The 15,144-nt window shown below is 31.3% G+C and overlaps 1 protein-coding gene across 2 annotated transcripts; it reads left to right on the forward strand.

The window, feature by feature from the left end:
- Window positions 1-4,965: 4,965 nt before the first annotated feature.
- On the forward strand, window positions 4,966-13,420 carry LOC114390551 (protein STRUBBELIG-RECEPTOR FAMILY 6-like). 2 transcript variants are annotated; one of them, XM_028351304.1, is made up of 16 exons: window positions 4,966-5,204; window positions 7,397-7,520; window positions 7,621-7,692; window positions 7,775-7,840; window positions 7,942-8,013; window positions 8,114-8,185; window positions 8,438-8,509; window positions 8,606-8,671; window positions 8,770-8,829; window positions 8,920-9,218; window positions 9,736-10,040; window positions 10,398-10,669; window positions 11,573-11,705; window positions 12,376-12,512; window positions 12,619-12,775; window positions 12,969-13,420. In XM_028351304.1, exons 1-16 carry the CDS (start codon window positions 5,117-5,119, stop codon window positions 13,119-13,121), a joined length of 2,148 nt encoding a protein of 715 aa, XP_028207105.1. In that variant the 5' UTR covers window positions 4,966-5,116; the 3' UTR covers window positions 13,122-13,420. The 2 variants fall into 2 exon arrangements, with proteins under 2 accessions (XP_028207105.1, XP_028207106.1); XM_028351305.1 differs by lacking the exon at window positions 4,966-5,204 and adding an exon at window positions 6,092-6,548.
- The last annotated feature ends 1,724 nt before the right edge of the window (window positions 13,421-15,144 follow it).

Here is a 15,144-nt window from a genome sequence, read left to right on the forward strand (position 1 = left end):
AAACCTTTTATTTCATTAAAAAAAATAGGGCACACAATAAATTATGTTTTTGTTTTCCTTTACCCTCATGCAACTTTCGTTGTCCTTTTCAACAAGTTACTAACCAATAACACAACAAAATGTTATTAATTTCTTAGGTATGCTTCGGTACCAATTTAAGAAGAATTACTATAATTTTTATTTAAAATTTACAGAGTTATTTAAAATGTAAACTTAATTAAAAGTCACAAGCCTATACCTACAAATTATAATGATTATTAATATATTATTAGTCCGAATAGAACTAAATTTAAAACTCTTAAATATAGCCTTGAATTTAAATCTTATAAAAAAATTATAATTAAGAGATGAGAAATCACTAAAGGCATTCAAATAGGACAGAGGATAGCGTTGGACTAGAGAACTAGTGTTCCTTAATATTAGTTGCGTTAGGGAAGGGTACTCCTTGTACCCATACCTTCTTTCTTAATGAAATCAAGTTGAGTTTGTTTGATGATAAAAAAAAATGTAGAGAAGGTTCTTAAATAAATATTAGTTCTCTTAAAATTGGTGGTACTTTAATTGCATCAATAATTTGGAAATAAAAAAATTATATAGGGATTTTTTATTTGATAATTAATTTATAAATTTAAATATACTTTTTAATTAGTAAATATAATGAAACTTTTCAGGTAACATTTTGTCGATTCAGTACGAAATGAACACATATATTAGCAGATTTGGTTTCCTTTGTGAAAAGTCTTTTTTGTCAACATCAAAGACAAACCACTTGTGTCTAGAAAGAGATTGCTTTGAGTGACCATTTGACAATGTAGAACGTTATATATCATATCATAGATCATAGATGCTGTCTGTTACGATGTAGGTGTAAATAGTTGTGCTGTATCTTTCAGATGACGGGCATGTGATTGTTAATTCAATGCCTTTAACTTAAAGAAAAAGTGCCCAAAATAATTAACTGTTCCTTGCATATGACTTCCAAACCTGTTACTTGGTTATGTAATGTATAAATAAAAATAAAATAACCAAGATATTTTACTTAGCATCTAATCCCCGTTTTATTAAAATATGTGACCTTGGTCGCTGATGTTAATGAGTCTCTCTTAAGTAATGATGTATGTAACTAATGAGAGATTATGTCATCACCGATTTATGTAAAAAAATTTATTGACATGTAAATTGATTTTTAATTGATCACATGACAAGTTTGTTGCCGTGGTTAAGAAAAAATTTCTAATCGTGGGTTTTTTTTTTTTTTTTTGGAGTAAAAATAGTTGAGATTAGAGGAAAAAAATTGTGAAAGCAATAGTGGCCAGTAGTTGGTTGGTCTCAACATCAAATCCTTGTAATGGCCTTTTGCACGTGTTGAAATCTAATGTTAATGTTGTTGTTGGATAGTCCTAAGAACCCTACCTAGTAGAAGATTTTGGAGATGCCCCATGGAGATGTCCACACAAATAGTTTTTATACATTTGTCTATTTATTTTGTGTGTGTGTGTGATAGCGGATTAGCATCCATAAGATTAAAACATATATCTTGTGCCTACTTCTCTCACTAGTTATTAGGTCGAACCTAGTGAAATATTTATCCATTTGTAAATAGTTGTTTCTAATAAAAAAGAGACTTACAAATCAATCATTGTTAGTGGAAAGACAAGGACAATGTGTTTGTCTATCTATATTTTTATTTTTAAATAAAATAAAGAGATGAAAATAATAATTTATAATGCATAACTACTTAATTTAAAAGTTAAAACAAATTGAAATAGAAGTGTGTATAACTATAATGTATTAATAGCAGTTGAAGAATAAAATGAGTCAATAAATGTATATACTAAAAATAGTTTATATCTAGTTTAGACATTGGTATATATATGGGAGCAATTAATTTAAAAGTAACATTACTTCAGAAAAAGAAAATTGAAATTATAGTGTGCAATTATAATGCATCAATAATAATTAAAGGGTTTGCGTAAAAAAAATTAAAGGGTAAAATAGGCCAAAATGTGTACATTAAATTTTTAAAAAAAATATATTTTTTAATATGATACTATTTTCAGAGTTTAATGATTATACCCAACACAATTTAAAATATTTTATATTATTATCCCATCACATTGATTGGAATTAAATAATTATATAAAATTTATTATAATATTAATGTATAATATTTTTTCTCTTATTTTTATAAGTTGGTATAGAATATAAACTTATTTGCCACGTGACCGGTTTTTGTTAAACTTGTCTTCGACTATAAAGTTGTCACAACCATTTTTTTACCAGCCCAACATCACTTGGAAATCAATTTACAGGAAATCAATACTTTTCTCGGCCTTTTGGCAAAGATATAATATAAGCGTAGGAAATCAATTTACATGTTACCAAAGTTTTTTTTCTTTTTTCTTTTTTGTTTACATAGTGATGATAATGATGTGGCGTTTCATTAATTACATTATCATTTAACATAAATTCATTGATGACAAAACTAAAGTTACATTGCTTGAAAGAAAAAAAAAACAGAAGTAAAGTTACATATTTTGATAAAATGAATGCTCTTTTTTTAAAAAATAAATGTTAATCTTTTTTTTTCTATCAGATTATGTAAGAGGGATAAATATAAATCGTTAAATCATATCATAAATATTTAAAATTAAAAATAAAATTATGTCACTTTTAGAATAATTATATATATATATAATTATTTAAAATAATTTTAAAGTGGTTAATTTACACACATATATAATTAATATATATAAATAAAGAGAGAGAGAGAGAGAATTCGTTTAAGTAGCAAATAAACTTTTGGAAAGAACAAATTTACATTATCCAAATTGTTCAGCCCAAAAATAAAAGGAAATAGTATTATTATTAATTTGAGGATTAAGGAAGCGAAAATAAAGAAAAGGTCTTGCGAAATTGAAGTTGAAATTGAAACCAACCTCCGAATCATAGACAAGTAGCTTTGATGTTGATTGCATGAACGAAACCCAGTTCATTACGCGCAATGCTGACCTTTTCTGCCTAATCACTAAAAACTTGCATAACCTAAACCTTCATAACAACAACATATATTATACTACACATTATGCCCTCCATTACTATCATTCGCTTTCATTCCAATGCCCAAAAGTCAAGATAATCAACTCCTAATGATTTTTTTTTTAAAATTTCACAAAGGACCAAGGCTTTATTTTAAAACTCTTCCAATCATTCTACCATAATAAAAGATTAATCAAATCTTTCCTCCCTTTGCATCCTCAATAGTTAAAAAGTTCATTGCATTTTTATAGATTTATTTAAAAAGACAAAATTCTTACAATGGCTTTCCACGTGTTCCCGTTCTTGCTTATTGATGAATGCATGTGTAAGACAAACTAGAGTAATTTGTCCGCTTTGCAGGGCTCCAGATAAAAAAAAAAAAAAAACAGTGCTCTGTGTATCTTTTTAAAATGCAAAAGAAATGAAAAAGTAAAAAAATACCACTTGGCATATGTAATCTTTAATATATTATTATCTTATAACACAATTTAGACTCAATTTTAAAAATTATAATTATACTTTTCTTTCTTTTTCAAAAAAAAAATATATATGCTTTTCTTTTAACAAATAATTAATAGATATTACTCTACCCAATTTTGAATATCTCGTATCAGCACGAGATCTTTAAAATTTTATAAAATAATTTATATAATTGTGGTATTTTTTCATATTGTTGAATCAATTATTTTAAGAAATAATTTATAATTTTTTAATATATTAATTTACTGGAAGTATGTATTATAAAGATATGTTGACGATAATAATAATAATATATTATATTTCCTTAAATACTAAAATAGTGAATAAGAATGATGATAATTATATTTTGTTATTAAAAAATATTTTGATTTAGAATGATTGATAATATTAATGTATAATATTATTCACAGATATAACATTCAAATTAAGGTAATTAGCAAAATTTATTATTTGAACAATCAAACAATACATTCAACATAAATTGGTTTTAAATACTGCAGTGACATAAATATGTATTTGATTTGTTTTTTTTTTCTAGGAATTTTTTTTTTAGTCTTTCTCAACTATAAGACATCTAATGTATACTTGCTAATTTTATTATTGAACAACAAGAAAATTATTTAATAATATTATAAATATGTTTTAATTTAATTTAGTTAATTATTAATAAGACGATCACTCATTTGTAAAATAGTTAAAGTGAATATTTAATTTGATATATTTTAATATATAATATTTGAAGATATAATATGACAAATGGTAGAATATACAATATAAAAATAAGCAATTGAAACTAAAAAATATAACTAAAATAATTAATTTTAAATAAATAATTCTTAGTGTTCAAAATTAATTAAACTTGCTCAAAAATATTTTATCTATAAAGTTATATTAAATTAATATAGAAATATTTTTTATTTTATGTTTATCAACTATTTCAATGGATGATTTTAGTAGATATTTATAATTTAATAAGTTAGCCTAGTAATCTTAGTTTTTGTCAGCTAATTTGATAACTTTTAACTAATTTTATAACTATTTTGACCAAATATAGTCTTAAAAAATTATAAAAATATTAATATTAATAAAAAAATAAGAAAAAATCCCATCATTTTATTGATTTTGAAAGAGAGGAGATAATGCTTTCTCTAAATCAAAGAGGGGAGAAACAAGTTTTTCAACTACTTTCACTAATATAACCTTAAAAAATTGAAGGATTTTAATATAGGAAAGTTTTTTTTTCAACCAAGGAAAAAAATCTAATTATTTAATTCAGAAGAGAGTAGAATCATAATATGCTGCTTTATTTTTCTAAAATATAAAAAAGAGAATTGTAAGAAGATAATAATAATTCTGTAAAAAAAAGAAGAAGATAATAATAAATTATTACAAAATATAGAATACAGAATAATGTGATAAGGCGATTCGTGCTTGCCAGCTTTACTCGGCAATGGTGGCAAGGCAACATATATAGGCATCAACCCATAAAATATTTATTATGAAAAATTGAAAATTGACGAAAAGGGCTTGATTGCACATCCTTTTTTCTTTCTGGGTTGGAAGAACTTTTCCGATAAAAGATTGATTCACTAAAAAAATGGTGCTGGATCCAGCAAGGCTGGTGCTGGTGCTTTTGATCAGCACCTGCATTTTGGCCATCAATGGTGACACAGATCCAAATGACGGTTAGTGTTTTCTCTGATCTCACTCTCAGCTTTGCACTTTTCATCACTCTGTGTGTGTGACCATTGTGCTAGTGTTAGTTAAGTCTACTTCTTTCTTTGTTTTCTTCCCTTTTGCTTGCTTATATATATATGGATAACTCTGTCAATTCCTCAGCTGATTAGTTTGATTTGGCCTATGTTTTTGTGTCTGGTTGTATTGGTTTTTTTTTTTTTTATCATAGTGAAGTTTTCCAGCTGATCTCTTCAGTGGCACTTGTTTAATTTTGTTACCCTGAATGTTACTGGTTTCTCAGATTGATAGAGTGGCCTATGCTTTGTGTACCAATGATTTCAGCAAAAGAAGGATTTTTTTTTTATATAAAAAATAATAGTTATTTTATTTTATTTTCAGTTTTGTTTGAGCTATCAGCTATGTGTTGTGTGTGTGCTGTGTGGCTGGTTGATGCAATTCTCACTTCTTTACTCTAGAGATTGTGGTCAACTAACAATGATTGATTGATGTAATAACACAGTTGCTATTTTCTTATATTTTCTTCTTAACGTACAGCTGAACAAATTTTCAAGTTCGAAAACAGGAGATTCCTGTTATAATAATATCCACTCAAGCTGCACAAAAACAAATTGCAACAGCTGAGTGGGACCCTTCATCTTCCACATTCATTCCCTTCCATGTACTTGTTGTCTTGGATATTTTGTGTTTTCTGTTTGATGTTCAAATTTGTCGTTCCTATATGATGATGTCTAATGCATTAAAAAAAAAAGAAATCTAAGAACTCTATGAGAAGATTTAGCTACAAAGATTGCTGCTGTATCTTAATAAAGCACTAGACCTCGCGTGACATGTGACTGACATCTTGGGCTGTTAAAAGATCACCATTCTATGGCTGCTCTCCATCCTTTGTAGTAGTTCTCAGCATTCACTTGTATCACGAGGTTGATTGCTTTATTACTAATAAAACTAACCTTGAACTGTGGTAGCTGCATTTCTGCTTAATTCCAAAATCCTTCTCAACTTTGTTCTGGGCTTTATGTAATGAATTTTGTCCTGCCATATTTCTGTTATGAGATTTGAAGTATTACAGAGTGATTGAAACAACACCACTAGTATGCTGGATTCTATCTTAAACTACTAAGACCTTGAAGGGTGAAAGCCCAATCGAACATCAATCACTTCCCCAAACTGACTTACTCAGTGGCAACCAACAACCTATAATGCTAGTCACTACTCCCACTGGGGCTAGGAAGTAAGCCCCACAACCCAAAGCGGCAAAGAACAAATAGAATTTGCTACAAAAGCCGGTTAACGGGGGTATTCCTACATATGAGAACATAGTAATGGAGAAGGTAATAGCCGAAATAGGATTCGTTTGGGCTAGAGCGCTCAAATCTGCCATGCAATTTTTGATATATCAATCACTATAGTCTTGTAGGCTCTAGCTATCTATTTAAGGTTTGGGAATAAATATGCTTGTTATACTGATTTTGCATCTTATTATTCATGTTTGATGTAATCCTATATGTATATTTATTCTTCTTTTGTTATCCACATCCACGTACTTGACCAGCAACTTGGTCTGCTTTGTGACACTTTGAATGTATAAAATGTTTGCTTGGTGAACATCTGATATTAAATTTTCTAGTAACCCCCAATGATGAACTCTTGTAAATTTAAGTACATAATGGTTTAAAATCCTTGCATATTTACTCTTATTAGGTAAGTGGCTAGGTGATGTGAATAGGTTTTCTTTATGTTCCTCTATAGTCAGTAATATTACTTTTCATGAACTCACATGCATCCATTGATTTAATGTCATATCATGCCATTTTGGCCCAAGAGACTGCAATGCATAATTTTAAGAATCCTTAATGAATTTGAGTTTCTTTATTGTTATTTTTTCTTTCTTGATGTCTAAGGGTGTAAAGTCAATATCATGAATAATCAATTCTCAAATCTTCAATGTGAACATTTTCTGAATTCAGGCTAAGAAGATCAATGATTAATTTGTTCACTTATGCTTAGAAGTGATAAATGCTATCATAATAGGTTCCTTAGTTGGCAAGTAGTGTTCATATCTTAAAATATGTAAAAAGGATGGTAGTGCAGACACTAATGTATTAGAATTTCATCATACTACTTTCTATTTTACATGTCCGGGGTTTACCAACTATCTTTTTCTTAATGTTTGATGCAGTTACTTCTCTAAAGGTTTTGTTTCAAAGTATGAACTCACCTTCCCAGCTAAATTGGAATGGTGATGATCCCTGTGGACAGTCTTGGCAAGGCATCACTTGCTCTGGCAATCGAGTCACAGAGATGTGAAGTCGCAATCTCCCTTTCACTTATGACTTGATTATTAGTGCTTTTGGTGCTGTGATTTCTGATATGATTATTTGTTTATTTTTCACTTCTTATCAGTAAGTTACCTGGTCGTTCACTTTCTGGATCTTTGGGTTACCAGCTAGAACCCTTGTCATCTGTCACAAACCTGTAAGTTAATGGTCTCATTCATATCTTATAGCCAGTTTTATATGTATTGTTACTATTCTTATGACCTTGTCAAATTCTGCAGAGACTTAAGTAACAACAATATTGGTGGCACCATACCATACCAACTTCCTCCTAATCTGCAGTACTTGTATGTTTCTATATCTTTTATTACTTTTTTTGTTGACTTTTGTTCTGATATTATAATTCATTAATTTCTAACATTCATTGTTCATGTTTCTTTGGATGCAGAAATCTTGCTAATAATAATTTCAATGGGGCAATCCCTTATTCCCTTTCTGAAAAGACTTCGCTTGTAATCCTGTGTGTAATCATCTTCTTAACTTCTTGTACACTTCTTATTGTATAAACCTCCTTCACAAGCAACTGGAATCATTTTTTTAATTTAATCTTGGTTATGCAGGAATCTTGGTCACAATCAGCTCCAGCAAGCACTTAATGTTGATTTTCAAAAGCTTTCTTCCCTCTCTACATTGTGAGATTTCCTATTCCTCCTGCCCTTCAACAATATAAAAAGTAGTCTAGATGTCTATCAAGTTTAGTTAACTATAAAATATTGATCGTGTTCATTTTCAGTCTGAGATTTTATGCCTTTTCTTATGGATTATTTTCCATTTTGCATTTGGTAATTTCACAATTTTGCTTCTGATCCCATGTTTAAGACAATTTACATTATCCTGTGAAAAATGATCCATATACTAGGTATAATATCTATTATTTGTTGCAGGGATCTCTCGTTCAATTCTTTGACAGGTGACCTGCCTCAGACTATGAGCTCACTTTCTAGCATAAGAACCATGTAAATGTCTAACTTTTCTTTTTCTTTTTCCATTTTTCTGCTTATATTTACATGGCATTGATTACATTCTGAGTTGACTTGTTCACAATTATGTAGGTATCTGCAAAACAACCAGTTTACAGGCACCATTGATGTCCTTGCTAATCTGCCTCTTGGAACTTTGTATGTTTTTGTTTCATATAACAGCTTTGGAATGCCCTTTCCTATATTTCAATAGAAGTTCCTTTTCAGTTGTATTTATGTTCTTAAATTTATCTCAGGAATGTGGGAAACAATCATTTTACTGGCTGGATACCAGAACAATTGAATAACATAATACAGTAAGCATTGACATTATCAGCAGTTTTTGTAAGAATAAATTTTTCGTCATCAATTCTATAAATCTTGAAAATGGTCAAATTTAATGACAGAAAGGATGGTAATGAATGGAGCTCAGGACCTGCACCCCCACCTCCTCCTGGGACACCTCCAGTAGTATCAAGAAATCGAAATCACAAATCTGGGGGTCATAGCCCATCAGATGCTGGCTCAAGTGACGGTGGAGGCAAAAAATCTGGTATAGGAGGTGGTGGCATTGCTGGAATAGTGATCTCCATCTTGGTTGTTGGAGCAATAGTAGCATTCTTTCTGGTGAAGAGAAGATCCAAAAAGTCATTTAATGATGTTGAAAAGCTTGACAATCAACCCTTGGCTCAACATGAAGTGCACGGTCCACATTTTATTCTTGCATACTATTGAAAAATCATTTTCATTATTTTATTAAGAGGTCTCCCTTAGTTTAGGTCAACGAATATTCATAACATTTCACTTAATTTGTAGGTTCACCCTTCATTCTTCTGAAACCACCTCCTCTATTGACGCCTAACTATGATATACATAATTCTGCTTTTGATAAATGAGTTTTGCAATTCAATCTATAATATTAGAAGATAATCTGTATTTGAACTGTAAGGCAAGTTAGTAGCAATTACTTGAACACTTTTGTCTGGGACAGATGCATGTTTGGCACCATAGCTATGACCAGACTAGAGAAAGCTTATTGTTGTTATAATTAGTTGTGCAAACTGCACCACTAATTAGAAAATGACTGGGCAATCTACATTCTTCTTTAGTGGAAATGACTGCCTTGTCTTAATGCTTTCAGTTTAATTTTTAGCCATTAATTTTTATTCTGCTTTCATTATGTTTTGATTGAAATTGACATATTATTATCTGTCATAATGCAGAAATGAATTCCATGCAAACTTCATCTGTAACTGATTTTAAGACATTTGATACATCTGCGGCCCCAATAAGCCTTAAACCTCCTCCTTTTGATCGTCGCAAATCATTTGATGAGGATGAGTTTTCAAACAAGCCCGTTATAGTCAATAAGCCCACTAAAGTCAAGAAGACTGTAACAGCTCCTGCAAATGTAAAATCATATTCTATAGCTGACCTCCAGATTGCTACTGGAAGCTTCAGCGTGGAGCAACTTCTTGGTGAGGGGTCTTTTGGACGCGTATACCGTGCTCAATTTGATGACGGAAAGGTATTCCATACCTGTTGTTTGCTGTAAATACACCTCTATATCTAATGCTGGTAGCAGAGATATGTAATTCCAAAATAGAATTGTCACATTATATAATTTTACTAGAAGGGGTCAAATCTGAATATTTTCAATACGAAAGCACGTGAATGCATGTGTTGATGATGCATCTTTTAAGTCTTATGGCTATACAAGTATAAAATCAAAAAGTCTGAGAAGTCCTGTTGCATGTAGATGCTACACGTACAGCCAATAGCCCCCAATAAAATACCATGGACTTTTCTATAGTAGACCATGTCTAGAATCTGTGTATATGCTTATTAATGGTTTTGATTTGGTTTTCTTCTGAAAATGTTGTAGGTTCTTGCCGTGAAGAAGATCGATTCATCTGTCCTTCCCAATGATATGTCTGACGATTTTGTAGAACTAGTTTCAAACATATCCCAATTGCATGATCCCAATGTGACAGAGCTTGTAGGTTATTGTTCAGAGCATGGCCAACACCTACTAGTCTATGAGTTTCATAAAAATGGATCACTGCATGACTTCCTTCACCTACCTGATGAGTGTAGTAAACCATTGATATGGAATTCACGAGTGAAAATTGCTTTGGGGATTGCACGCGCTTTAGAGTAAGTTAGTTGTTTGTTGATGTAGACAGAAGATCTTGATATTACATTTATAAGAAGGTTTTGTGCTATTTCATATTAGGCTGAACCTTATGAATGAATCTGGTTTTCTATTTACTTATTAGCCCATCCTTTCTATCTCCTTTCTCTCCTATCTTTCTACCTGCTTCATATATTTTTCTTGGCTTTTGCATGCTAACCTGTGTCTTAAACTCTTAATTGGTTCAATATTTTTCCTTTTTAATTTATTTGTGCATTGTCTTCTTGTAAATAGATTTTTGTAACCATCTTTGTTTTCAACCAGGTTAAAATGTGTAGATTATTACTGTCAAGAACCAACTATCCCATATAGCTTAAGTTGTTGGGTCAAGGCTTATGCATGGTTTTATATTAACATGTCCTGTTGCACAGGAGCCTTTTCGGGCTTAAAGTGTGGACAATTCTCACACACCACTCAGCTTTGGGATACAATTCAACTTTTAATTATAAGAATAGGGTCAGCTAGGATCAAACTCTTGTCCACTTGGTTATATAGACTCTAATATCTTGACAATAACTAAGTCTAATATTCAAACTTGAAAATGAAAAAATAGGATAAAATAGTTTGGGATTATACAATTTAATTAAAAGCTAACGTACCCTAGGGAGGGTCCTTGTACACAACCTTACCTTTGCATATGCAAGGAGGCTGTTTCCGGATTTAAATCCATGACCAACTAGTCACCGAGGCACAATTTTACTGCTGTGCAAGGGTTCACCCTAAAAATTAAAAGGATTATACAATTTAACTATAAATTTGATACCAACAGATCTAATGTACAAGACAACATAGTTTTGGACTTCAAGCATCAATGTAAATTTTCGCCCTGAGAATCAACAACCTAACTCTACTTGTTTTTCTCCCAGGTACCTACATGAAGTTTGTTCACCATCTGTTGTTCATAAGAATATAAAGTCGGCCAACATATTGCTTGATACAGATTTTAATCCTCATCTTTCTGACAGTGGATTGGCAAGCTATATTCCAAATGCAAACCAGGTGATTTAGTTTTTTGGAACTTAACAGCTTTATGCTATGAATTGATGTGCTTATAGTTGGATGTGCGATGGTGTTTGGCCAGGGTAGTTTACTCTGTTTCTGTAATTTTTAGGTTTAACTACAAATTCTCATTTTTCAGTTTTGAACCAATTGTTCTTATTCTTACTTAAAACTAATTCTTTAGTTGATATTGCCATATATGTCATTGTCAAGTTATAACAATTAGGGAAAGAAAGTGAGAATGGTTGGACGTATAAATATTTTGCATGAACAACCATTGGCTTTAGTTGCCTTGCCTATTATCGAGAATCATTTCTCCTAAAAGCTTAAGCTGTTACTTAAAGCATAGACAATGCACAAGCCAAGCCACCCTACCTTCATTGGCTGGCTACTGGTGAGAGGCTTGGGTAATTGGCACGAGGTCTTAAGTTTGAAACTTATTGCCACCATTTTAATAAAAAATAAATTTAACTTAATTATGAAGTACTGGTAAGGATTGAATTTCAGACCACTCTGGTTAAGACAAGCTTAAGATTGGATAGATATTGTGTTTGTGTCAATCATTGGCAATAATACTGACAGCCCTCTTACTGAATGCTATTTCTCTGTTTGCCCACTGACATTTACATACTAAAAGTATTAGAAGTTCTAACTAATTTCTCATGTTCAGGTATTAAACAATAATGCTGGATCTGGATATGAAGCTCCCGAAGTTGGTTTGTCTGGTCATTATACTCTTAAGAGTGATGTTTATAGCTTCGGAGTTGTCATGTTGGAACTTCTTAGTGGACGGAAACCGTTTGATAGGTAAGATTGATATACCTTTAAGTAGCATAACAGTTTTACTTTTACATGTACACACTTTCAAACATTAATGGGCACATGCATGATTGTTAAAACGTTCCTTCTACAGCTCAAGGCCGAGGTCTGAGCAGGCGTTGGTTCGATGGGCAACACCTCAACTCCATGATATCGATGCTTTGGCTAAAATGGTTGATCCTGCATTGGAAGGACTATACCCTGTGAAGTCCCTTTCTCGATTTGCGGATGTTATTGCTCTATGCGTTCAGGTAATGTCAGTCGTGTTTCATCTTAAATTTTATTGTTTTAGTGAATAGGCAGTAAATCACTTACTTGTTTTGGGCGTCTATTTGAATTTTTACACAATAATTCCCAAGTGCTAAGTTCAAGCCTTGTGGCACCCTTGGGGATGAACAGCATTTACATGCATTATCATTTATTCTAATTTTACTTTTGGGGCAGCCGGAGCCGGAATTCCGACCACCTATGTCAGAAGTGGTTCAAGCACTGGTTCGATTAGTGCAGCGAACTAACATGAGCAAGAGGACGTTTGGAACTGATCAAGGAGGATCCAACAGAGGGGGTGATGATAATCAAGATACACAAGACATGTAAATGGGAACAAAAGGCTTGTGTTGATACAATGGCAGAAAAGGAAAATAATATTCTTCAGATTTTTATCATTTCTTTTTAACCCCCTTCAGTCATTTTCTCCTGAGTTAGATGGATTGCACCTTTGATTATTTAAAGCTAGACAATTTGTTGGTGTATGTTTCTGAGCTATTTCTTTTATTGGTGATATAATTTCAATAATTTAACCTTTTTGCAAAATTGAAGCTCGATTAAGATTGATGGTTGCCATCTTGTTGTAATAACTAGGAATCATAAGAAGCTTTTTCATCGTATTTTGTGATTGTATGGGTCCAATATTTTGTATTAGTCTAAATAAATACACTGCTTAATCTTCATCAGAATTAACGAACTTATAAGTAAGCCGTTTTGTGTTTAAGCTAATGAAGCGGTGTGAAAGGCTCATCATAATGTAATATAACAACCCCTTCGGCTCCTGTATGAACCATAAACTTAAATCTCAACTTGTCACAGGGTGTCATTATGCAAGATTTTTTATTTTTTTTTATCTATGGGAGTTGAAGATAGTGTTAGAAAATTTACATTAACTCACAAATCCTTAATCAATTGAATTAGACTTGTATCTAAGATTTTACTACACCTGCTATTTAAGGCAGATTTTTAAAAAAATATTGCTATTTTAGTTTCGAAATAGTTGTGACAGTGTTAATTACGAATTTGAGACTAACCTGTCTTGCTTACATCTATAACTTAGGAGCACACCCAGTGTGAACGAATTTGTTTTATGGTACTGCTTGACATTTTCTATTATTTTCTTCTACCACCTTGTACAGTTTTCTTTGGTGAATGAATGCACAACACTTCTTTCATTTCTTCTTTTGGTTTAAATATATTTTTTATTCTTGGTATATACCTAAATTTTATGTTTGTTTCTTAATAATTTTTTTCTTTACATTTATTTTCTAATATTTGAAAAGTTTTATTTTAGATATTTATCATTAGTTAAGTTATGACATATCTGTTAAATATTTGATAACGCAATTTATGATGGTTTAAAATCATCAATATTTGTTTCAAAAACAAAATAAAAATAAACTTATTTCTTTTTCCTATTACACCCTTATTTTCGGCTTCTCTTTTTGCTACCTATTTTCTTTCTTCCCCTCTATGTAAACAAAGGAAACCACTGCATCAATACACATTTCTTCATGCATTGTGAACCCACCCAAACTACCACAAGCCGCAATCATAAACCCGTCCCAAGACTACACTGGCACTCGATCAACACAAAATAGAGTGCATTTAAGGAAATGCACATGTTGTTGATTTGGATCTCAAATCTGATATTGTTGATTAGGATTTCAGATTTGGGTTGGTGCGCTGTTGGGTTTAGGGTGTGATGGGGTTTGGGTCGAGGTTTGGTGGCGACACAATGGTCGCAACATGAACCAAATTGTAAAAGTTGGTTAGTTGAGGAAGAGCACAATGGGATCATGAATGATGTCGATTCTGATGGAGATACAATGACTTTCACCACCAGAAATGTAGCAGTGGCCCTTGTTACTGATGAGCCAAACGTATTTGCTAGTGTCATCAGAACCATCATGTAACGTCATCATCCTTTCCAAGATTGTGCATGTGTCATATGCTAAGGTTTGAAGTGTAAGTTTGGAGAAACAAAATCTTAGATGTTGGGGAAAATGAGAGTATTTGTGAGATTTTTTTTAATTGATTTGAGATTTTTTTTGAAAAATGAAGGTTGAAGGAGGACAAACTAGTTGTGAAGGGCTAGAGTGATGACTTAGACAAGAGCTCTAATTATTTTTACTTTAAAAACGGTTAGAAATTATAATTATAATTTTGAAACAAATACTTATTTATAAACTGTCACACATCGCGTTATTAAATATTTAACAAACACATCATCACTTAACTGATAACAGAAATTTAAAACAAAACTTCAAACATTAAGAAACTAATGCGGAAAAAAATTATTAGAAAGAAAACCAAATTCATATATATATTAAGAATAAAAAATATATTTAAA

Source organism: Glycine soja, chromosome 16 (genome assembly GCF_004193775.1).
Source record: "Glycine soja cultivar W05 chromosome 16, ASM419377v2, whole genome shotgun sequence".
In the NCBI taxonomy this organism is placed as follows: Eukaryota; Viridiplantae; Streptophyta; class Magnoliopsida; order Fabales; family Fabaceae; genus Glycine; species Glycine soja.